Consider the following 22413-nt stretch of genomic DNA (forward strand, 5'->3'; position numbering starts at 1 on the left):
CTCTCGAGATACGATGGAATTCAAGCAAAACATGCCCATAGGTTTGTGTACAAGCTTCGACGACACTGCGAGGTCACAGTTTGTATACTTACGTTCGGACACCCGTCGAGACTTCACTGAACGTTATTAATTTATTAGAAATACGATATGGTCACGATATACTGTCACGATCTCGTTAACGGTGTTCAATCACGTTTCGTTGAATTTTCAGAGATCCTTTTCATTTTCCAGGTATTCGTGACTACGCTATGCGGCCGCAATTTTAACGCAGGATACCGGCTCGGCGCATGCGCGTTGAGCTCCTCATGTGCGCATTCCATGTGTTCGTAGGTGTAAACCCGCAACCACTTATAGTCGACAAATCGTATACTTCTGTGAATTTTGCAAATAAAAAAAATCTATACGTGTCTCACTCATTTATGACAAAAATGAGTAGCCGCTAATTATGTAAACGTATTAAGGAAGAAAATAAATCTCTATTTTGCTCCGGTTTGTTGGAAATAAGACAGAATAATTTTATTGAAAGTCCGCTGTCTAATAATTAGCCTGCCGGATTTTTATGCAAAATAAAAAATGTCTGCGTCGATTCCAAGACACGGAGGTTTCATAAAAAATTCTTTCTTGTTTTAATTATTTTATTGAGCTGAAACTAATACGTTGATGTCTTTAAATTTTTTAAATATGTTCACTGCTCTAAATTGTGCGTATCAATTTTTTGTTATAAATGCATAAAATCGGCAGTCTATCTTTTTGTTTGATGTAGGCTGTTCCAATTGCAACGCGTGATAAAACTCTTCGTGTTCTATAATTATGCATATTGTTACTCAATGTAACATATTTTTGGGGCCGCAACAGCAATAACTCAACTTTATTGCGTAAGCGAATAAAATACTTTGGAAAATCAGGTACGCACAGGAATTGTCGCAGTGAGAAATCAAATAAATCTTGTTTCGTCGATTCTTCGACATTTTCCGCGTACATGTTACTCATAAAAATCCAATATAAAGTATCCAACCTGCCCAATGTGTGTGACTCATTGTCTTAAACTCCCACGCCTCTCTCCATCTTCGAAACTAAGAAGAGGGAGAACGTAGTTCAGTTCTGATTGGTTCGATCTCAGTGGCCAACGAATCTCGCTGGATCCCACTGCTCAGATGGAAATTGCGTACACTTCTACTAGAGCTCTATTCTGAACGTAGAAATAATTTGGTGATATATCCTTTTCGTGACTCGTTTAAACAGTAACATATAACAACTAGAAAAATGTATTTTTGACAATTCGAACCGACATTCACCCGAGCCATTTACGGTACCCGCGATACGTACGGCCCTGGAAGAAACGTTGATAGTGGGGCGAGAACCCTCTTACGCACACCCTGCGAAGTATTCTGTCATGGAACGTGTTTCAGAATTGAATCCACCCGTTGGCGAGTGAACAGTGAACGTTCTCTGTTTCGTTAAAGAATCGTGCAACATCCGATAACAAGTGACAGGAGATACAGTGGAAACGGAACGGTTCAGCTTTTAATTTTGAATAATTCGACCAAGTGGAGTTGCGAGGAAAAAGTGATTGAAAGTGAACGCGACACGACGATCACAAATTACTGCACCGGAATAAATTTTTATAAATCGCGCTGAGTTTCGAGCATAAGAGGAGGAAAACAAAAGGTTCTGAACGTCCTTCCGAGGGGATAGCTTGTAAACATTTGGAGATATTAGAAACACCATAAGAAAAGGTAAATTCTATGACAGGATAATCGACTCCTCGCGTGTAGCAAAGATGGCCGAGTTGAAGGAGCAACCAATCAGAAGAGAGCACGATTCGATGGACGACTTTGAGCATCTCGAGCACGTCCAGGATGGACAACCGGCTCAAATCGATTCGGATCAGCTCGAATTTTTGAAAAAATCTCCTCTAGAGACGATCGGCAATGTGGAAGGAGATTTGCTAACCTTCTCCCCTGTTCCGCCGTCGAGTAAACCTCGCGATACGAAGAACGCGACAGCGTTGCTGTTAGACGCGGAAAAAGGTAGATCGGTTCTGGAGAGTGAATTTGAGGTTAGATCGAAGGAGCCGGAGGAAGACCCGTTGATGGGTATTGTAGTTTCCGAGTATCGTGACCCGGAACAATCGGAAGTGATTCAGCCGGTGATCAGTAAAAAGGAAGATGAGATACTTAAAGAGGAGATGAAATATCCGCTTATCGATACGATTCCGAGTGCTTCCTACGATTCAGAAATCGTTTCTATCGCGGAGAAAAGGTCCGACGATTCGTGGAACGTCGTAGAAAAGCCTGAACTTGTTCCAGAGAAACCTGAACCCGTTTTAACGAAACCTGACCCCGTTCCCGAGACGCTGCAGCCTCTTTCGAGCGAGGGGAAAAAGGTAGATAGTGCGGAGGAATGCCAATTTATTCACCCGGATAAAAAGGAACGCACCAGTGCGCCAGAAACTGGCGAATCCGAATTCGAATCGGAAGTGGAAGCGTCGCCGATCAAAACTTTCAAGCCGGCAAAGCAGGAACCTAGACGGGAAGTAATCGAAGAGATGAGAACCGCGCCAAAAGAAAAATTTCCCAGGATCGGCATCGGTAAGTTCCTTTCTGTAACTGTCGTTTCAAATATATATACATTTTTTCTCCATAAATGTACATAGATATTCTGTATTCGATGTAGAAATTATTTAAATTCTTTCTGCGCGATACTCATCCGGTTACGTCCTTGGTGTCGACCTCTAAAATCTCGAAAGCAGAAACGATTAGCGCAAAATGTTAATTAATTTACCATCTTCGCACGAAGTGAACCACACTTCCGCTTGACTACAACGTCATCGCTTTTCTGAGCCGTAACGATTCAACTATTTATTCCAGACACACCGTACTCCCCCCCCCCCCTCTACGACGGTTCGCTCTTTCATAGAGCTCGTATCACGAGTAATTGATTCGCGAAAAAGAGACATCATTTCTGTTCATAGTCTCTTTTAGACCGCGGTTTTATAGTTCACGATTATTGAATTTATCACAATTCACTTTTCGAAGAAATTTCCGCGTAACGCTTTTCACGATTTTTCAATTGTACTCGCGATAATCTGACGGAAACATATTTCAAACAAAAGTTGATCAGTCTTCGATTGGCTATACATTGCAGTAAAAAAGAGTTCGACTTTTTTTTAATTGTTAAAGCCACCTTTATTTTTTTAACCCTTTGCGCAAAAATTGCAAAGGTGGCCTTGACAATAATAGAAAGAAATTTTTCGAACTTCTTTTTATTGCAATGTATAGCCAATCGAAAACTGATCAACTTTTGTTTGAAATATGTTTTTGCCAGATTATCTATCCGTATTATAAATTTAGGGTTTTACCTACGCATTTACCACATATGTACTGTTAATGCTTTAATCTAATCGAGACGCGCAATTAAAATCAATATTTTACTGGAAAAATCGCATAAAATTGTACACAGACAAACCGCCGACATGTCTGCGACAGATAAAACGGAAAGCAATCGCCGATTCTTTATATTTTGTTGATATACGCTGTTACCACATTACCGACCGGTGATTATTGCATAATTTTGAGAAATCTATGGTACATTAACAAGTCACCCTCAATAACGTCATCTAATAGTTACACTTAACCTCTCGCCGTACGATTTATTTTACGGTTTCAGTGATTGGAACTTTTTTTGTAGTTCGTAATTTCCTAGAAGAGGAGAACATTTATATTCACTGTGTGCCTGCACGTTCTCTTCGGTTTAAAGGAAATTAGTAACATACATATTTATTAAACTCTGTTCTAATGTAACTTTCCATGCTTTCTGTTGGTACAGCTCGATTATTGAAAATTCTGTTCGCTAGGTAAAGTGATAACAACGAACTTTATCTTTCGTCACGACACTTCGGTATTTTGCACATGACATTTTGGTTACCGCGTAATTCAGTAGGTAGAAGTCATTGTTCTCTCATCGGTAATAGCGTCATAATACCGTTACGCACAAACAGGCGGTAATCGCGGTATGTAACGGTAACTAAGGAACCTGTGTTCGAAGCCCCGTCTCTGCTAGCTTGTATATTCATATTTCTTCCTCGTTAACATTGGTACATGGAACTTATTTCGCATTATGGCGTAATTCCATATCACACGCGCACGGTTCTTCATCAATCCGTTGCCGTATTTTAACGAGTCAGACTCGTCGTGAAGATTTTAACGAAGTGTAACAAATATGAATGCCTTTCTTTTCAATGGACTGCGGATTTTATGCATCGATGACGAAAACGGGCACGTGCAATTTAAAGCAGTGGACTGATAAGACAATTAAAAGAAGAAAGAAATTTCTGTTTGGCTCCTGTGTCTTGCAATCAATGCAAACCTTTTTTTTTTTTATTTTTATTACGCATTCAAATAAATATAGCCATAGAAGAAATATTAATTATCTTTACTCTTTTACGACATTTTTCGAGATAAAGACGTTCACGCAATTTTTAATCTTGCCAAGCAAATTTCAAGAACCTGCGAACAAATAAAGTGTTATTTTCAGTGGTAGTAGAATATTAAATTTTGTGGGATTTTATATTCCAGCATTTTTTAATATTTTTAGAAGCCGCAGTCAATCAATAAAAATGAATAATTACTAGACAGCGCATCTTTATGCAAAATAAAAATTGTCCGGCTGAATTGCAACAAACCGGAGCGACACAGAAATTGATTTTCTCTGTTAATATGTTGAATAGTTCGAAAATAGGATACAAGTATTTTTAAATTCGTCTAATGTTTTTAATTGCAGCTATTCATTGTCGTCATAAATGCATAAAATCCCATTTTCGTATCCCAGTTTCGACTGGAGCGTAGTATGTTATTATTGATTTTAAACACGTCCACCGCCGAACCTATAAATTCGCCTGACCTTCCGGCACCCTTCCGGCTCACGCCGCGCCGCGCCGGTTATGTGCTTCGACAAATTGAGCGCGACATGTCCAAATCATTTTCCAAATCGTCACTACATTTTATTTGCACTTAACTTATGGTGAACGGAAAGTTCTCTCTCGGTTATCAGTGACTGAAGTGGTGGTGAATGTGTTATGGTTAACCGCGCTGTTAGGCCGTCACGTTAATCTATCTATTCATCTCTAACTACATATACCGTGTACATCACGTGACATTTATACGCGTTCTTTGTCTTTGACGCGATGATAAAAATAAAAATGCATCCTAGAATTATGGTTGACATTCGTCGGGCTAGCTTCATCGAAACTCTATTTACGCTTCGGTAAACAGGAACTGTGTGTAATGTGTGGCCGCAATTTCTTGGAATATATTACACCATAAAAGAGGGAACATGGGTTGTTAGTATATATAGTTTTTATGGTTACACTAAAGCACATATGTATTCCCTCTGTCTCTCTCCCTCTCTCTCGATATTGATCCGCTACGGGGATACCTTACGACCTCTTTTGGTCGAATCAGTGGGTGCATCCAGATCATTGGAAAATTCACTAATGAGATAGACATCTTTTGACGTGAAGGGGGTGCTCGATTTAATTTCACGACTCCTCCGATAGAGTAAACGTACCTATTACCGCGCGGGTGTACGTTTTACTGCGGTTGTATTTTCCCAATCAGATTAAAATACAGTGGGGGTACAAAGTGTTCGTACCAGAGGTGGGCATCATTTGGCGAAACAAATACTGCTTATTATTGTAGATTTTATTTTGCTTAAAGAAAATAGTATTTTAAATAAGATATATATACAATGTCGAAAATAAAATATTTCTATTTTCACAAACTGAATCTCAAAATAAAATATTTCTGTTTCTACAATTTGATCCACAAAATAAAATATTTCTATTTTAACGACCAGAAACACGAAATAAAATGTTTTACTTTTTGCATTGTAATACTCGTACTTTTAGATACATAAATTTTCATATTAATTTAATAACATTTTGAAACAATACTAAATTCTATATAAAATTTCTATAAATAATATTACTCCCTCAAATAATATTAGATACATAAATTTTCATATTAATTTAATGACATTTTATAAAACAATACTAAATTCTATATAAAATTTCTATAAATAATATTACCCCCCCCTCAAATAATATTAGATATTTATTCTGCATAAAGATCCGCGGTCTATTCATGACAAATGAGGAATAACATTAAAATAAAGTACGATCGAAGCACGACACCGCAGTAATTGGTACAGTTACCCCTACCCCTAGCTGAACCACGTGATACGATACAATCCGATGAAAGAATCCTATCGAAACCGTCGTTTTCCGAACAATTGGTCGCCGGGAATGCTGTTTCGATCGCGGGGATATTTTTATACATGATTCGAGAACGAAAAACTTCACGCCTGACTCATGAAATATTTCTGACAGCCGGTTGCGTCATGTCACACCTTCCAGCTTTTTTTTCGTAACGATACGACACACGTTCGGTATCGAACGTAGTTTTTCCACAATTATAATTGTGATTTACGCGCTCTGTCTTCAGTGACACACGATGTAAAAAAAGTTTAATAGTCAGCTTCATTCTTTCATCGCGTCCGCTTGTTAATGCTCAGTTATTTATTAGTCGAATAAGCACTCCTTCGATTATATCGGCGTGCATATGCACTCGAGTCTGACGGGACAAAATGTGAACGATCGTTCAACTTTAAATCCGCTAACGACAGTGTCCACGTATTTCGCAATGCAGGTATTACCGCAGCATACCGGCTGTTACTATGGCGACACCTCTTTCCTCCAAAATATTTTCTATTTCGCCTGCGAAACTTCCGACTTGAATAATTCTAAGATACAGTGACTCGAATTAATTATTCGGGCGCTCTAAAATAGACGATAACTTTTTTAATATTGTACCATACACGATTTGAACTTTTTTTAGAAGCTAGGTTATGTTGGCTAGAGCAATTAGTTTACTACAGGATGTGAAAAGAAATTTTTTCAAAAATTGCAATTGATCGGAATTGTAGAAAAAATACTAGAAGTTGCATTTTACAACTTTTTTAGGTGGGCTTGTATTGAAAAATTAAAAGAATACGATCACGTACTACCGAGCGTCGCGCGACGAGGTGTGACGGTTAATATCAGCATTTTTTTTTCTCCTGAATATACCCGATTCAAAATCAAAGAACTTTCGATTGAAATGAGGTAGAGCGATGAAATTTTTTTAAAATTAAAGCTGAAACTTCGCAGAATATGGAAAAAATAGGGAAATTATGGTACGAACGTTTTTTAACCTTGAGAAAATTCGTTAAACATGTAGAATTTCAAGAAATCGATTTTGCAATATCCTGAGGTCGTAGACAAATTTTGAGACCAGATTTGAAATCAGCGTGAAAAAATCTACGGGAAATGAAGTACAGCATGTTCAAAAAAAATTTTTCCGCGCGTGGTGTTGGAAAAATCACGATTTTCTCGAAATTGTGCAAGTTTAATGAATTTTCTCAACGTTAAAAAACGTTCTTACCATAATCTCCCTATTTTTCCCATATTCTGCAAAGTTTCAGCTTTAATTTAAAACAAATTTCATCGCTCTACCTCATTTCTATCGAAAGTTCTTTGATTTTGTCTCCGTTTTGGACGAAAGGTCCCACTGTGCGCCGTAGAAGGGGAAGGGTTAGGTTAAGAATATTAATCCTGGGTTATGAAATACTAATGTCAAGTACATATAGGTACTTACAAATTTTTCTAAATATTCTATTCCTCCGTCGGTTCAACAGGACACTGCCATTTTCGCGAATACGTCTCATTAACGACGAAGCACGAAACACTACACGTCTACACAATCACTGGACACTACACAACACACTTTTCGGAATTGTGACAGCAAACGGGAAGAAGTTACTTCGACCACGATCAAAATAGTACTGAGGTTGTCACCTCGGTTTTTCATGAATGGTTAAGGGTATAATAAGTAAGGGTGTTTGTTAATTGGACGGGGGTATGTCGGAAGGACTTTAGGTTGAGAAGTGAGGAAACTGTCAAAGAATTTCCTTTCGGTATTGTCTTCGGTCGTCAATAACGTGATTTATGAGGATAGTCCGCTCGCGCTTCGATGGGGATTTTTTGCTTGGTATAACGACCTTTACAGGTATATCGCCTAATCCGCTGGAGGAACGGTGAGGTACGGTAACATTTCTTGATACAGGATTAGTATTCTCATAACAATGGATATAATGTATTCCTTTGTATTTTGCAACTTCAAATTTATAATCTGAATGGTCGTACGGAGTGGAGGATGTTGACGTAAAAAACAACTTCACCAACAATTTTGCGGCAAGTTTCTCTGACAAATGTCCATCGATACACAGTACATAATTTTAAACAATTTTTTGGACCTCGGCTATACCTGTTGAAATTTCTTTCACGCCGCCTCCAAAAATTGTGTCATTTGGTAAGAGAATAATTCTTGCGAAAGATGAAATTAATCGGATAAGAGAAAAACGTGGCACATATTTGATTATGACTGAAAGTTCTTCTCGTGTAAAAATATTTATGATAACAGTACCACAATGTATATAATTTTTGTCAATATTACAATTAACCCGGCAATGTCCATGCGTGGGGGGAGGTCCAGCGGATCCCCACCAATCCCCACCGCTGAGATATGCTGTCTATTTCTCATATTTTTCGTAGCTTCTTAAGCCGATACCGTTTGTATTTATGTAATGAAGACATTAAAAAAAAAATTCCAAGAATGTTTTGATGTGGTCTGACAACTACTTTCCGTATGGTGGATATACGGATATATTTATACCGTTATTTCAACAAAAATGTTATGATAAACACTCTCTGATAAACATAAAGAGTTAAGTTAGGAGCCCTCTGCCGGTGGTTGCAGTAGGATTCGCCGGAAGCATCTACACCGCGCGGCATCTGACGGTCCGCGTTTGAATCGATTATGGCGTGGCGATCGACCGTGGCGCCACCTGTTCCCTGCACTAGCAACTGTGTATCCGATTCGGGTGGAAGCCCTGTCAGCTTTCGCAGCGTACCAATGACAGCGCGAAGTGGTGGGGGGATATCTGGAACTGTCCACGGGTCGATAATAGTCGAGTCAGTCTTCTTCTCACCTCGAGCCGTGGTAGGTCGTGTTCGAGTTATAGGTATATATCGGTCTCGAATCTCGCGGGGTACAACAATTTTCGTTTCTTCCCGAGAGCGGAATCGAACCGAACGCTCTAGTGCGAACGAGCTTTAATTCGATACCTGTGAAGTAAGACAACAGTGAGAGAGAGAGAGGCAGAAAGAAATATATATATAGAGAGAGAGAGATAGAGAGAGGAGAGGAGGAGGTGTCTGATAGAAAAAGGGGTAGTGCTCGAATGCGATTCGTCGTCCTTGGTTCGATCGAGACGCAAGGTTAGGCGAAAAATGGAAGCGGAACAACCGGTATGCCCTATGAATTTTCCAGCAAAGGAAAAGGACGACACCGGCGCGGTTTGTAAGAAACCGTGTCAATCCAGCGGCAGCCCTTGCTTCTGGAGTGTTCTTGATCCGCGTACGTTTTCAATAATTTATCTATCATCACTGGAACCGCGAACGTTTAATGCTAAATCGTACCTATACCTACCGGTATTATCGCTATAACATCTAAAATTTAACCGAGCATTCTAGGTTAGGACAGAGACGCATAAACGTTCGCGGTCCATTTCTCGCAGCAGTTAGGCGAGTCTATATTGACAACCTGCCATATACACATACGTCACCGAACGGGTTCCGCTATGCAAAGTGATAATTTTCGGTTAGCGGACGCCAATTGTTTTGTCACACATGTATGTATATAGTACGCGTCCGGGAGAAATCATTGCATATTCGACGGTTCTTCGAGACTCGCCAGAATCGATTGTTATTTCGAGAAACGTGGGCTCGCTCATCGCCGCGAAAGAAACTCTTCCTCCCTTGCAGTGAACCGTTGCATAACGATCGTAAAGCGATTTTTACTTCGGCGGCAGTCATTCTGTACGAACAGCTCGCGTGCCACTGATATTAAAAGCGCGATAGCGCACGGTCGCTACCGGGGAAATAGGAACTCTGACATTTGCGGATTGACGTTTCTCGTTGGGGGTTGCTTCTCCTACGCCAAGATGTCGATGCGGACGGCCGTGCACGTTCCCCACCGGATTTTCAGCGTGTACTCGTTTCTAGGTTATTTCTCATTTCTCGATAATGCAAAGGGTGGGTTTTTTGTCGGCAGTCAAAAGCGCTAGATTTGTCGAGAAATGAGAAACAAGTGTTGACCCCCTTAGGTTGAGTCCACATGTAAATCTGTGCTGCTGGTGTAGTCAAATTCGATCCGGGACTGTTTTCAAACAACTGGGTAGGAATATTAATTATCGTCCGATCGTGTATCTCGAGTAATATGTTGTGTACAACGGTACACATCGTGTAAAAATATATTTGTTACGTCGTCATCAATCGTCTTAATCGACTCACCCGTAGATTAACCGAGCGAGCGGAAAAAAAATAAAACGGATAATTATATATGGGTCTGGGTGCATCGACTGGGCTGACATGCGCAGTGGAAACACGATCTCCAAGTGGGTTATTGATCGGGCAGTATCGGTTTTTCTAAATATATTGCACGCCTGGTAATGTAAATAGCAATTTTTTAGACAGAATCGGACTAATTGTGTACCGATCGAGACGCTAATTATCGTTTTTCTTTCCGAGCCGTTATCGATCGTTATCGACCCGCCTTTTGGACGTTGTACAGTCGATACCAGCCGAAATCTTTTCGGCTCGTAATATATCGGTGGGGCAAAGACCGATCGGGAATTATCGGACGCTCTGGAAAATATTATCTGCTTTCGTTTGTATTCGGTACTGTGCGCTATGACTATTCCTGAGACAGATGTTTGCATTCTCTATTGAGAATATATCAGTCGTTCTATATTCAATCAGTTTTATAGTCGGACTGCGGATTTTCATGGAAAATAAAAAAATGTTTGTATTGATTGCGAGACAGAGGAGCGCGAAATAAAAATTTCTTTCTTTTTTTAATTGTCTGATTAAGCTGAAACCAATACACTGATCTTTTTATATCTTTTTAATATGTCCACATTTTTGGCATAAAATCCACAGGCTATTTAGAATTATCTTTTAACCCGCAGCACTCGAGTGGTGACATATAACATTTAAAATTGAGATGGAATTTTGAATTATAATATAAATTAGACAATTTATCTTTAAATTTAAGTGGTGACTCAGAATCACCACAAAAATTGCTGTACCATTGTTCGTAATGTTGTTTACATTATTACTAAAGATTTAAATATTGCTTGAGGAGTTATATCAATTTCATGTCCATAAAATAAAAAGAACCATATACAGTTACGCACATGAGTGACCCCACATTTTAAATCGGAATAACTTTTTTATGAATGAGCTAAACGACTTCAATTTCTCTGTAAGGCCAGTAGAATTACTTTAACTGTAGAAAATTAAATTATTTTAGGTCGGAAGAAATAATTTTCCTTTTGTCCAAGTGCAAGCGGTTGATTAATTGTTACATTAATTTTATTTATATTTAATTTGTCGTTTTATTTGAGTATAGCTGAAACAGTAAATACATTAAAGAATTAAAAAATGCTGTTATATAATTTAAAACCTATTAAACATATTGAGAAGGTAAATCAATTTCTATTTCGCTCCAGAGTTTGTTGCAAATCCGGTAGAAAAAGTTTTTATTTTGCATAAACATTCGCTGGCACACGTCACATTATTTTAAACTGAGTTAATTCAATGTAATTTTTCCAATATTGTCAAAAATGAACCGTTAATATCCTTTTTCTTTAAATCTGTCGAAACAAGAAATATTAATTATGGGCACAATTATGTTACCTGTTGTACTCGGGGCATGATGATGCTGTGGATCATGATGTGAAGTTTTTTCGGCTTGTTTTCAAGGAAATCGACTTTGAATATTTGCCAAGTATCTCTCGCGCTTCATCAAATAGAGAGACGGAGTATGTTCAAATTCCATCTTTTCTTTAGAGCGGAGCCACAAGCAGTGGCGGATTTAGGGCGGGCTATAGGGGCCACAGCCCAGGGGCGGACGATTTTTGGAGAAATATAACAAAGGCACAAGTCTTAAAATTTATCTATTTAATTAATTTAGTTAATCTATTTAAGAATAACATGTCTGAATGACGTCGTATGAAATTAAAAGAATTACAAGAAATTAGAGGAATGAAATTAACCTTCTACAGTTTTTATTTGCACTTCCAGTTATATCATCCGAACGAGCATTTACTTGGCAATCAAAGTGTCAGATAAAATGATTTCATTTTCTGCTTCGAGTGCCCTCGGTAGATAAAATCAATGCTTCTGCGAGGAAAGTAGTTGCACGCAACAGGGGCGTGACTCGAACATTTCATTCCGTCTGATATCGCGTTATTGTGACATTGTTATCGAAATTAAAATTCAATTTCGTAAATTGCGGTCCTGAAACGTTTAAATTATAATTGTATAAACATAAAAATATCACCATTGTTTTGTCTTCTTTTTTCTTTTGCAGTTTTCACGAAAAACAAAAATCCACTGTTATTCTTATTTAAAAGAGTGAACGTGCTTTTCTTGCGTCTTATTATTCAAGATGCATCATTATTTCTTTAAAAATTGATTTTGTACTCGGTCTGATTGATTTAATGGGAGTTTTATTTCACGGTGATTGTGTTTCGATCCACAAACAAAGTTTCGATCCTGTAGGATCAATGGTTCAGGAGTTATGCTTGCTTGAAGTTGAGCAATCTGCAGTGTTTTTGACAGGTTAGGGCGCCGCCATATTGGTTTGTAGTGACGGTCGCACGCCATTTACCGAGTTGGTTGAGATTTGGTCGAGGGGGGGCGGCAAGGTAAGCGGCTCGCGGTCGTTACTACAAATCAATATGGCGGCGCCCTTACCTGTCAAAAACACTGAAAAATGCTCAACTTTAAGCAAGCATAACTCCTGAACCATTGAACCTACAGGATCGAGACTTCGATCTGCAGCCGCCCCGGGATCTACTGGATCACATACCAAATACATGATAATTTATAGGAGAAAGGCACAAATTTTGAGTCCGGTAAAGTTTTTATTGTTTTAAATTACAAAATTCGCTGTTTCGGGACCCGACCCGACATTTAAACATCTAGACAATTTATCTAGTAGAATTTAAAATAGCAGACGAATTAAAAAATAACGTTGATGTATTATTACGAATTGATCAAGATGATTGAAGATAGAAAGAATCTTCTACACGCCTTCTGTTTCTCGCAACCGGTGTAAACAGTTCTTATTTTGCATAAAGATCTAATTACAACCATCGTCGTTAAACTGTGGTTCTTTATGTCTTTACAGCGCGTAGAAATCGTATGTAAACGCAAGGATACATACTATCATATTTAATAGCCTCGTTCCGTTTACAATTTGCGCGGAAGCATTAGCCGAACAATTTTTTATTTAACCCTTTAGGCGTCTAACTCGGCATCGGACTCTATAGTCCGCGATAATGAGCTGCCGTGCTCGCTTATGTCATATTCACGCAGTTATGTGTGGCGTCGTAGATGTTCTAAACTTAGTTACTCCATTGTCTCCAGTAGAGGAAAGGTTGTTGTTTACTTACCGTTGTTTCTTTCAAAATTCAAAGTATTCGTACACCTTTTAAAAATTAATAACTTTTTTATAATTTGACCAAACGACCTGATCGTTTATAATCAATTAGTAGCATCGGTTTACGAAATGATATGCGAAAAAGACTTTCCAAATAATTACGATCAACAAGGTTACATGCAAAAATAGAAAAAGCATTTTTTGAAGACTTTTTTATTTGGGCCTTTAAAGAAAATTTAATATGTGTGTCTTGTGGATCTACGTTAGTTGTACACATGCTGAAAATTTCATCGGAATCGGTTGACGCAGTCAGAAACGACAGGCATCGAAAGATGGACGATTCCGTGGATTTATAAAACCACGATTTTCACCATTTTCAACCGCTCGTAACTCGTGTGTATGCTAATCGATCTCGATGAAATTTTCAGCACGTGTATAACTAACATAGATCTACAAAACGTATATCTTAAATTTTCAAAAAAGTTTAAAAAAAATGCCTTTTTTATTTTTTTTTTAATGTAACCTTGTAAATTATCATTTTTTGACAATCTTCTTTGCATATCATTTCGTAAACCAATGCTTCTAATTGATTATAAAAAAATCAGGTCGTTCGGTACAATTACAAAAAAGTTTTTAAAAGGTGTACTGTACATACATCTTCAATTTTAAAAATTTTCGATCGATCCTGTTCTATCTTCTCGATCGGCGAGCCGAGCAGAGTCGGAGCACGTGTGTAGATTTTTAGGTAGTAGATTGGCCTGGTCGAAGTACGAGGTGTATACATACAGCGGTAGAGATAGATGTCGAGGTCAGCCAGGCATTGCATAACGCGACGCGACGCGACGCAACGTGACGCTACAGGACGCTACCGTGAGCTAATTACATCAGGTCGAACGGTGTGTGAACATCGATCACCGACGATTTATCAAAAAGTACTTGAACGAACAAAAATCGGAATCACACCGTGACTAGCACATTTGTTCACGTACTACTTTTCTCACGGTAATCTCCTTTAAAATCTGTTACGTGACACCTTCTCGTTTATCTACGTTATCTTTCTGCTCTAACATTCCTTAACGGAGTTTTCAATTTTATACGCAATCCGAGCAAACGCACGAGTCAGCTTCCCATGATCAAGTGAGTCATTGCGGAACGGACAATCATGGATGCAGTGTCAGGGCCGCATTACCGGGATCGATGCATCTGAAAAACATTGTTATTGAATATCCACGTCACCACTTGTATTAGGTCTAACCGTTTCAAGAACTCGAACGTTTTCAGAATACAATTTCACCTGACTTGACCGCCTTGAATATCTTTGTTGTTTTTAAAGATACGTCAAATGTCTGAAGGACAAAGTTGAATGGTAAAATGGGGCTCGTACGATACCAAAAAGATCTTTGTTTTTATGTAATTTATTTTTACAGATATGAAGGTCACCTTAATTTTTTAAAAATGGAATGAGGTATTTTTTGGTACGTCAATCGATACAGCTGGACACTCGTTATAAAAAAGTACTAACCTATGTATGTCGAAAAGTTAGCAGTTCAGGAGATATTTCAGTTTTTACTAATTACTAATTGTTAGTACTATTGTTAGAAATATCTCCTGAACTACTAATTTTTCGACATACATAGGTTAGTACTTTTTTATAACAAATGTCTAGCTGCATCGATTGATGCATCGAAAAATACCACATTCCACATAAAAAAATTAAGGTGACCTTCATATCTCTAACAAAGATTGCATAAAAACAAAAATCTTTTTGGTATCGTATGAGCCCCATTGTACCATTCAATTTTGTCCTGTAGACATTTGACGTATCTTTAAAAACAACAAAGATATTTAAGGTGGTCAAGTTAGGTGAAATACCCGGTATAAAAATGTTCGATATTACACTGTACAAAATGTAATGAAACTACTGTTCGGCTCAGCGAAAAATTACGAAGAAATTCAGGAACATTCTACCCAACAGCACACATAACCGTGAATTATTTCAGAATTTTTGCTAACGAAATCGATTTTTCAAAAATACGGAAACGTAAAATTGCCGATTTCATGTTGCATTTTTAAGTTTGTACGTCGTTTTTCCGAATATTAAAATGTTCAATATCACACGACACGCCTACAAAAATGTAAAGAAACATCGAAAATGGTTCTAACAATATCTCGCACCAAATTTTTATAAAACTGGTGTCTCCAAGACGAAATCCGGAAAATCTGAATAAATACACATTTAATTTATTTTATACAAATTAATTTTACACATTAATTGATTATCTAAAAAATCGATTTTTCAACCAAATAATTCTTTCGTGATTTTTTGTCGAGCAGGACAGAAGAAATAATTCATGAAACTGTGTTCACCCCTACAACTACCCTTGTTCTTCAACAAGAATGCTAGTTTCATGTAGAACAATGCGTAGATCATTTCCAGAATATTGGCTCCGAATTCTTGAATAGCCTTTCCAGCAGCTGTCGGGTTATAACGAAGAAACTCCGGTTTTTGTGGACACAGCGATTTGATAAATTGAATAAGAATTCGCAGTGACGTAACGTCCCCTCGAGCTAGATAGAAGATTAAATATACTTCCAACCGATAAGTCAGAAACGATCGTTCGGTAGCAGAAAAACGTTCCGAGATTTATTTATGTAGTACATACACGCCGTTTGCGTTTATCTGAATAGGGGCGTTTCTGCGCGTAAACTTCCGGAAAAAAGGAACAAATTAAACGAAATGGGTGTAACAATTGACAACTAGTCCAGTCAACGAAAAGTTTTAGAGGGAAATGGAAGGAACACAATTTTTAACTTTGGGACTTTGGACTAGCTAGGAGGTAAACATACTAAAAGTCAGGGGGGCACGTAGAAGGTCCCTTTTTTCGGTTTCCCGCTTATATCTCGGAAACTATGCGTTTTAGCGATAAGACCATTCTATACAAAATTGAAGCAGACAAAATGTGCCATAATTTTGATTCAATTAAGTTTTTCGCTATCTCGCATAGTTCCCAAGATATACGCGCTCAACGTTCGCTAATTGTGCTGAAGAGTTCTTTCTCACAATTAGTGAACTTTGAGCGCGGATATCTCGGAAACTATGCATCCTAGCGAAAAACTGTATGGAGTCAATCTTATGGCACATTTTGTCAGCTTTAATTTTGTATAGAATGGTCTTATCGCTAGGACGCGTAGTTTCCGAGATATAAGCGGAAAACCGAAAAAGGGGACCTTCTACATATCCCCCTGAGTATTAGTATGTTTACCTCCTAACTAGTCCAAACAAAGTCCCAAAATTAAAAATTGTGTTCCTTCCATTTCCCTCTACACCCCCACTTATGAGCATTCATTGAGTGGACTAAACTGGCAGCACTGATCAGCTTTTCACGTTAGATTTTGCGGTGTAAGCGATTGCTCGTCACAACGTAATCGGCATCGGGTCATTCCTGCCGGAAACCATGGTGGTTTCCAGACATCCTCGCTCGTCATTCGCCATTCTTTCTCGTGGCATTCGTTCGTTTCATGGGTCATCGTAGCGTAGAAATGAATGTCGACGGAAAAAAACCAATTGAAACTAACGTACTACGATTCTGTTGTTTTACAGACGCATGGTTTAACCCCGAGAGACTGAATCCGAAAGGTAAGAGAAAAAACCATCCTCGATGTCGATGTTCCGTTCGTTTCTTTTTATGTTCGACCTTGTGTGTTGTCCGTTCTGTTTACCACACCCCGTTCACAGTGTGCTTCGCATTATTTTCTGTTACTGTATTGTTACTAGAGAATGTGCGGTAGCGGTAGAAGTATTGTAGTATGTAGCAGTCGTCGTTCGGGGCCGAGAAATCAGCTTTTCTCGAAACTGGCTGACGAATTCCATAAAACTAGTCGACCAATTACCATGTTAATCGATGTTAATTACTATCGAATCGAAGAAAATTGCTGGTGTTGAGACGACTTCGATCTCACTGGTCATAGCAACGAAGCTATTATGACAATACCAAGCCATTCGATCTCCGAGAGATCTTTTATAACTATCTAGTTTCAATAACAAAAAGAAAGAACAGAACAGCAACTGTAAAACCAGCTCGACGTTCCCGATCGCTATTATTGCAATATAAAGTTGTCCTGAATATGCTAGTACCTTCTAAATCGATAGTACCGAAAGCGATAAGATTAATTTTCAACGCAACATACATTTTCCGCACAGTATCCTCTCCGTAACTGTCGCGAAGATCTCTACTCGTAACGCTAAAGCAAGCGAAGCTGAAGATTCGTCTAATTTGTCTTTCCACGCGTACTCGTCTCTTCTTTCCGATTAGAACGACACCAAACACGATACAGTTACGATCAGAATTACCTCTGTAACGGGCGCAGTGAAGAATTCGTGTTCCTCTACCGTAAATGTGAAGTCCGATGATCGCTTGTTGCACGAGTAATTATGCTGGTAACTGTATCGTGTTCAGTGTCGTATTAATCAAGGAAGAACGAGAGGAACACGATAGTTTGATCGACCAGAAGAGATTTTGATTTTTCGAATTTAAAACTGCTATATTTTGCAAAATCTGCTTTCTCGTAACTAGTTGATCGAACCGTTGCGCCGAGAGAACACTAACATATTATTCATTGAACAATCGTACGATCGATAATTCAAACAATATTTAAAACTGCTATATTTAGAATTGACAGACCCGAAGATGCAACAGTTGCGAACACAGAACTTCGCGCACGTTTCGCACGATGGGAAAACGATTCACCTTTGGTTAGTGTCGCGCTAATTCATAGCTGGACAATGACGGTGCAGCATCACGAGGTCGTCGTTTACAAATTTACACGTAACGGCGGAATGCGATGACGCGACTGTCGGCGATCTTTTCCCAGCGTCACTCGAGGCGGTCGATCCAGCGATCGATCGAGGAACTTTTGCGCGCGCAGCGAGGATTTGTCTGATCCCCGGCAACTTTCTCGGAGCACGGAAGTCGCCCAACTTGAGAATCCATTCGGAATCGGTCAGACGAGCTACCCCGCGACTTCTTTTCTGCTCGCTCTGGCTGAACACGTCGCCTCGGACCCGTTTAGATTGTCATACGATCTTCTGCGGTGACAGTAGCAGCCACACGCGGTTGCATAAGTTCCGTGCGCGCACGATTTCCAACCACCTTCTCGATCCATTGAATCATAACTCGTTTACGCGAGTGTCTCTCTGGCTAACTACCCCGGCAGACTCGCTAGACGCGGTTATTTATACCGTAATGTTCGATTCACGCCGGTGGCATGCGTTTCTTTGATCACCAAGTGGACGAACGCTTGTTCGAAATTTAGTCTAGCAGGATAAGCATGGTCCAGCGACCTCCGCCGCGTGCAAAACAATGCTTTTAGACAGTGGCGGGTTTAAGGGGCTAGTATAGGCTCTATTTGTAACTAGAAAATTACTAGAATCTTACTAGAAAAAGGGGTTGAAACATGGGTTTCGTACTGAACGTTGTTTGACCTTATTTAAGCAAATTGTGGACTGGGTGAGGGCTCATTCGGAAGAGGAAGGTTAGACGCAGCGCGCTTTTCTCACGAGGTTAACGAGATTATGTTAATAACTAATAATATGAGGGCCCAAAGTAGGGAAAAAATCGAGAAAAAGTCCCGCAGATTTCAATGTATTTTTCTGTCTCTAAAAGCCTTTTTTGACTGATTGGATGAACCTTCCTCTTTCGAATGAGCCCTCACCCCCAGCCCGAAATTTGCTCAAATAAGGACAAAACAAGCCTCTAGCTCATCGGGATGTTAGTTTAAAATCAATTGCAACATTTGCCACCGAACAAACAGACAAACAAATGAACAAGAAAGCGAGCTAATAAAAACGTGGTAAAATCGAACCGCGCAAACCCATATTTCGACCAAAAATCTAGTAAGGTTCTAGTTCCTTTCTAGTTAACTACAAAGGGTTGCTTGCAACCCCCATCCAGTGCAAAAAATATATATGATATCTACGAGGCAAGTTCGAGTGTTTTTGTTTCTTTCTCCACCTTAATGTCGTAATTAACAAACGAGAAAAAAATTTATAATGTTTAGGGTGTATATCCTTATGTTACCCTTAAATGAGGGGTTAGCGCGACTTAGAATTTCCCTAATTATCTATGCAAAATATTAGCTGTGGTCACTCAATAGTTTCAAAGATATAAACAATTAAACTTTCATACCTTGTTGTTACATTAGCAAATTTTAAGCAGCTTGAACTTTAATTGTTCATATCTTTGAAACTATCGAGTAACTACACCTAATATATCGCATACACAATTATGGATCCATATGCCATCGTCTCACAACAAAATTATCAAAATCGAAGTCGGACACTTGGGGTGCTTCCTCTTCAATGATAAAATCATTCTCGTTATAAATGCATAAGAAAAATCCGCAGCCTAGTCATGGATATCGTCATTTTCGGCATTGCTAGACATTTCGAAAGTAATATAGACGCGTTAAACACCGATATGAGTCAAGTGAGAGATCTGTTAGATCGTTGGCCCGGGCTGGTTATGATAACGCGGCCGAGTCCGACCAAAGTTAGCTCGGGCTGGTATTCGTGATAGCTGTTAGGGGTTAAAAGAGAATGGAAGTTCTCGCGGTGGAAGCTCTCTGGGAGCGTGTCGGCGGTCGAATGCTCGAAATCCGCGTCGCGGCAGAATCCAAAAAAGCCAGAGACGATTGGCGACGGCCCGTTGCGGACTAAATATAGCATCCAGCGCCGGTTCGGGGTTGGTCCACTGCCAGAAAACTCGATGGGAGAACTTCTCGCTTATCCCGAGCGATTCGCCGCAGTCCTCGCCGTGCTCGAGAGTGCTAGAGCGTCTTTCGCTCGATATCGCTCGCCGTCCGCGTTTCCTTCCCTCGTTCCCTTCGGATCTCTTCCCCCGGGGTGTCGGGGAACGAAGAACCGGAAGTAGAATCGCGCGAACATGGCCATTACGTGGGAGGACCGTGAGTACATGGGAAAAAAAACTGTGTAAGGGTTAATTGGGGAGGTTGAGGGGGAGCTGCTGAGGGAGAACCTGAAGAGAGAGGACCCCGATGCTTGCCGGGCATTGACAGATTGCCAGATTACGGCGACTCGCTTGGACGCGCAGACGAGCAGATGCGCAGACGCGTTGCATCAGAGGTCGGGTGGGGGCTTTTCGAAAAAGTCAATGATTTTAGCGTCGAGCTCGGGAACCGGGCTACCACCTCTCGCAACGCCCGACCTAACGAACCGTCCCGCAACGAGAGTTGCACGACCTTCGGGTCTGCGATCTACCTGACAGTTTGCGCGTCCACGGTCGGTCGCATAATTCATGGCACACGCTCTAAATCCGAGTCACTTTTCTCTCATCGATGCACCAATCGACTTCGGTTCCTCCGACTAGCTGGAGGAGTAGCTTCCTAGATGACGTGTAATGAACGTTTTTTCTTCATTCTTGATTGTACGTTATGGTATGTTGTAAATAGTGCTTCAATTCGATTTTACGTCAACTTAAAAGGGAAGGACCCGAAGTGTCCGACTTCGATTTTGATAATCTTTTGTGTAACGATGGCATATAGATACCTGATGATGTCTGCAAAATATTAACTGTTTACTGTTTACTGTAGTTTACTGAAGTTTACTGAATAGTTTTAAAGATATGAACAATTAAAGTTCAATCTGTTCACAACCTGCTAATGTATCAACAAGGTATGAAGAGAAGGTATCACACTGTATCACTCATATGGCATCACTGTGTCAGCATAGCGCGTCGATTTGAAACAGAGCAGTGTTCTTTTAGTTTCTCGGTTTCCAATTTAGAATTCGAGGAGGTACAACAGTTTTGAAGCTGTAATAACTCGAAATCCGTTCTTTTTCGTTTAACTCGGTAATTAACCCCCCTTTATTAATCCAGAATCTTATTCCTAGTGAAATTCCCCGTTGATAGAGTACCCACACGGGGGTACTCCGGAAACAAAAGAATAATTTTTTTTTCCAAATATGACCCTGACCCCAATTAAATAACCTCTTATGAGAGAGAAAAACGTAGAATCTGGATCTTTTGGATCATGGTTTGTGTACGGGGCCCCTTTTGCTTGAAGCCCCTTGCATTTTCCCAAGTGGCCCCCATAGGGTAATTCGCCACTGATGGCGGCCAGTAGCGCGTTATAACTAGTTGGAGCCTTGGGCAAAGTAGAATTTCGGGATCCCTGACCCCAACTAAATAACTTTACGAGGAAAACGTAGAATCTGGGCATTTTTTCCCAAGTGGCCCATGGGGTAATGCGCCACTGATGGCGGCCCTACGCGCGGCGCAAGTGGGTTAGGCAGTGTCAGCGTAGCGCGTCGATTTCGAATACAGCAGCGTCCTTTTAGTTTCTCGGTTTCCAATTTAGAATTCGAGGAGGTACAACAGTTTTGAAGCTGTAATAACTCGAAATCCGTTCTTTTTCGTTTAACTCGGTAATTAACCCCCCTTTATTAATCCAGAATCTTATTCCTAGTGAAATTCCCCGTTGATAGAGTACCCACACGAGGGTACTCCGGAAACAAAAAAAAAAATTTTTTTTTTCCAAATATGACCCTGACCCCAATTAAATAACCTCTTATGAGAAAACGTAGAATCTGGATCTTGGATCATGGTTTGTGTTCGAGGCCGCGGACATTTGCCCAAGGTGCCCATGGGGTAATGCGCCACTGATGGTGGCCAGTAGCGCATTATAACGAGTTGGAGCCTTGGGCAAAGTAGAATATCGGGGCTCCTAACCTCAACTAAATAACTTTATGAGAGAAACGTAGAATTTGGATCTTTTGGATCATGGTTTG

At 39.8% G+C, this 22413-nt stretch overlaps 1 protein-coding gene across 2 annotated transcripts in view; it reads left to right on the top strand.

The window, feature by feature from the left end:
- The first annotated feature begins 1367 nt into the window (after positions 1–1367).
- Positions 1368–22413, top strand: part of Rtnl1 (reticulon) — a 36123-nt gene continuing 15077 nt past the window's right edge. The window contains exons 1-2 of one of the 2 annotated variants that reach the window (XM_076443556.1): positions 1368–2591; positions 17209–17244. In XM_076443556.1, the coding sequence (XP_076299671.1) occupies positions 1781–2591; positions 17209–17244 (847 nt within the window). In that variant the 5' untranslated portion in view covers positions 1368–1780. The remainder of the gene's footprint in view (positions 2592–17208; positions 17245–22413) is intronic. The other variant, XM_076443558.1, reaches the window with a different exon arrangement.

The sequence above is a fragment of the Lasioglossum baleicum genome, chromosome 19 (assembly GCF_051020765.1).
Source record: "Lasioglossum baleicum chromosome 19, iyLasBale1, whole genome shotgun sequence".
NCBI classification, from domain to species: domain Eukaryota; kingdom Metazoa; phylum Arthropoda; class Insecta; order Hymenoptera; family Halictidae; genus Lasioglossum; species Lasioglossum baleicum.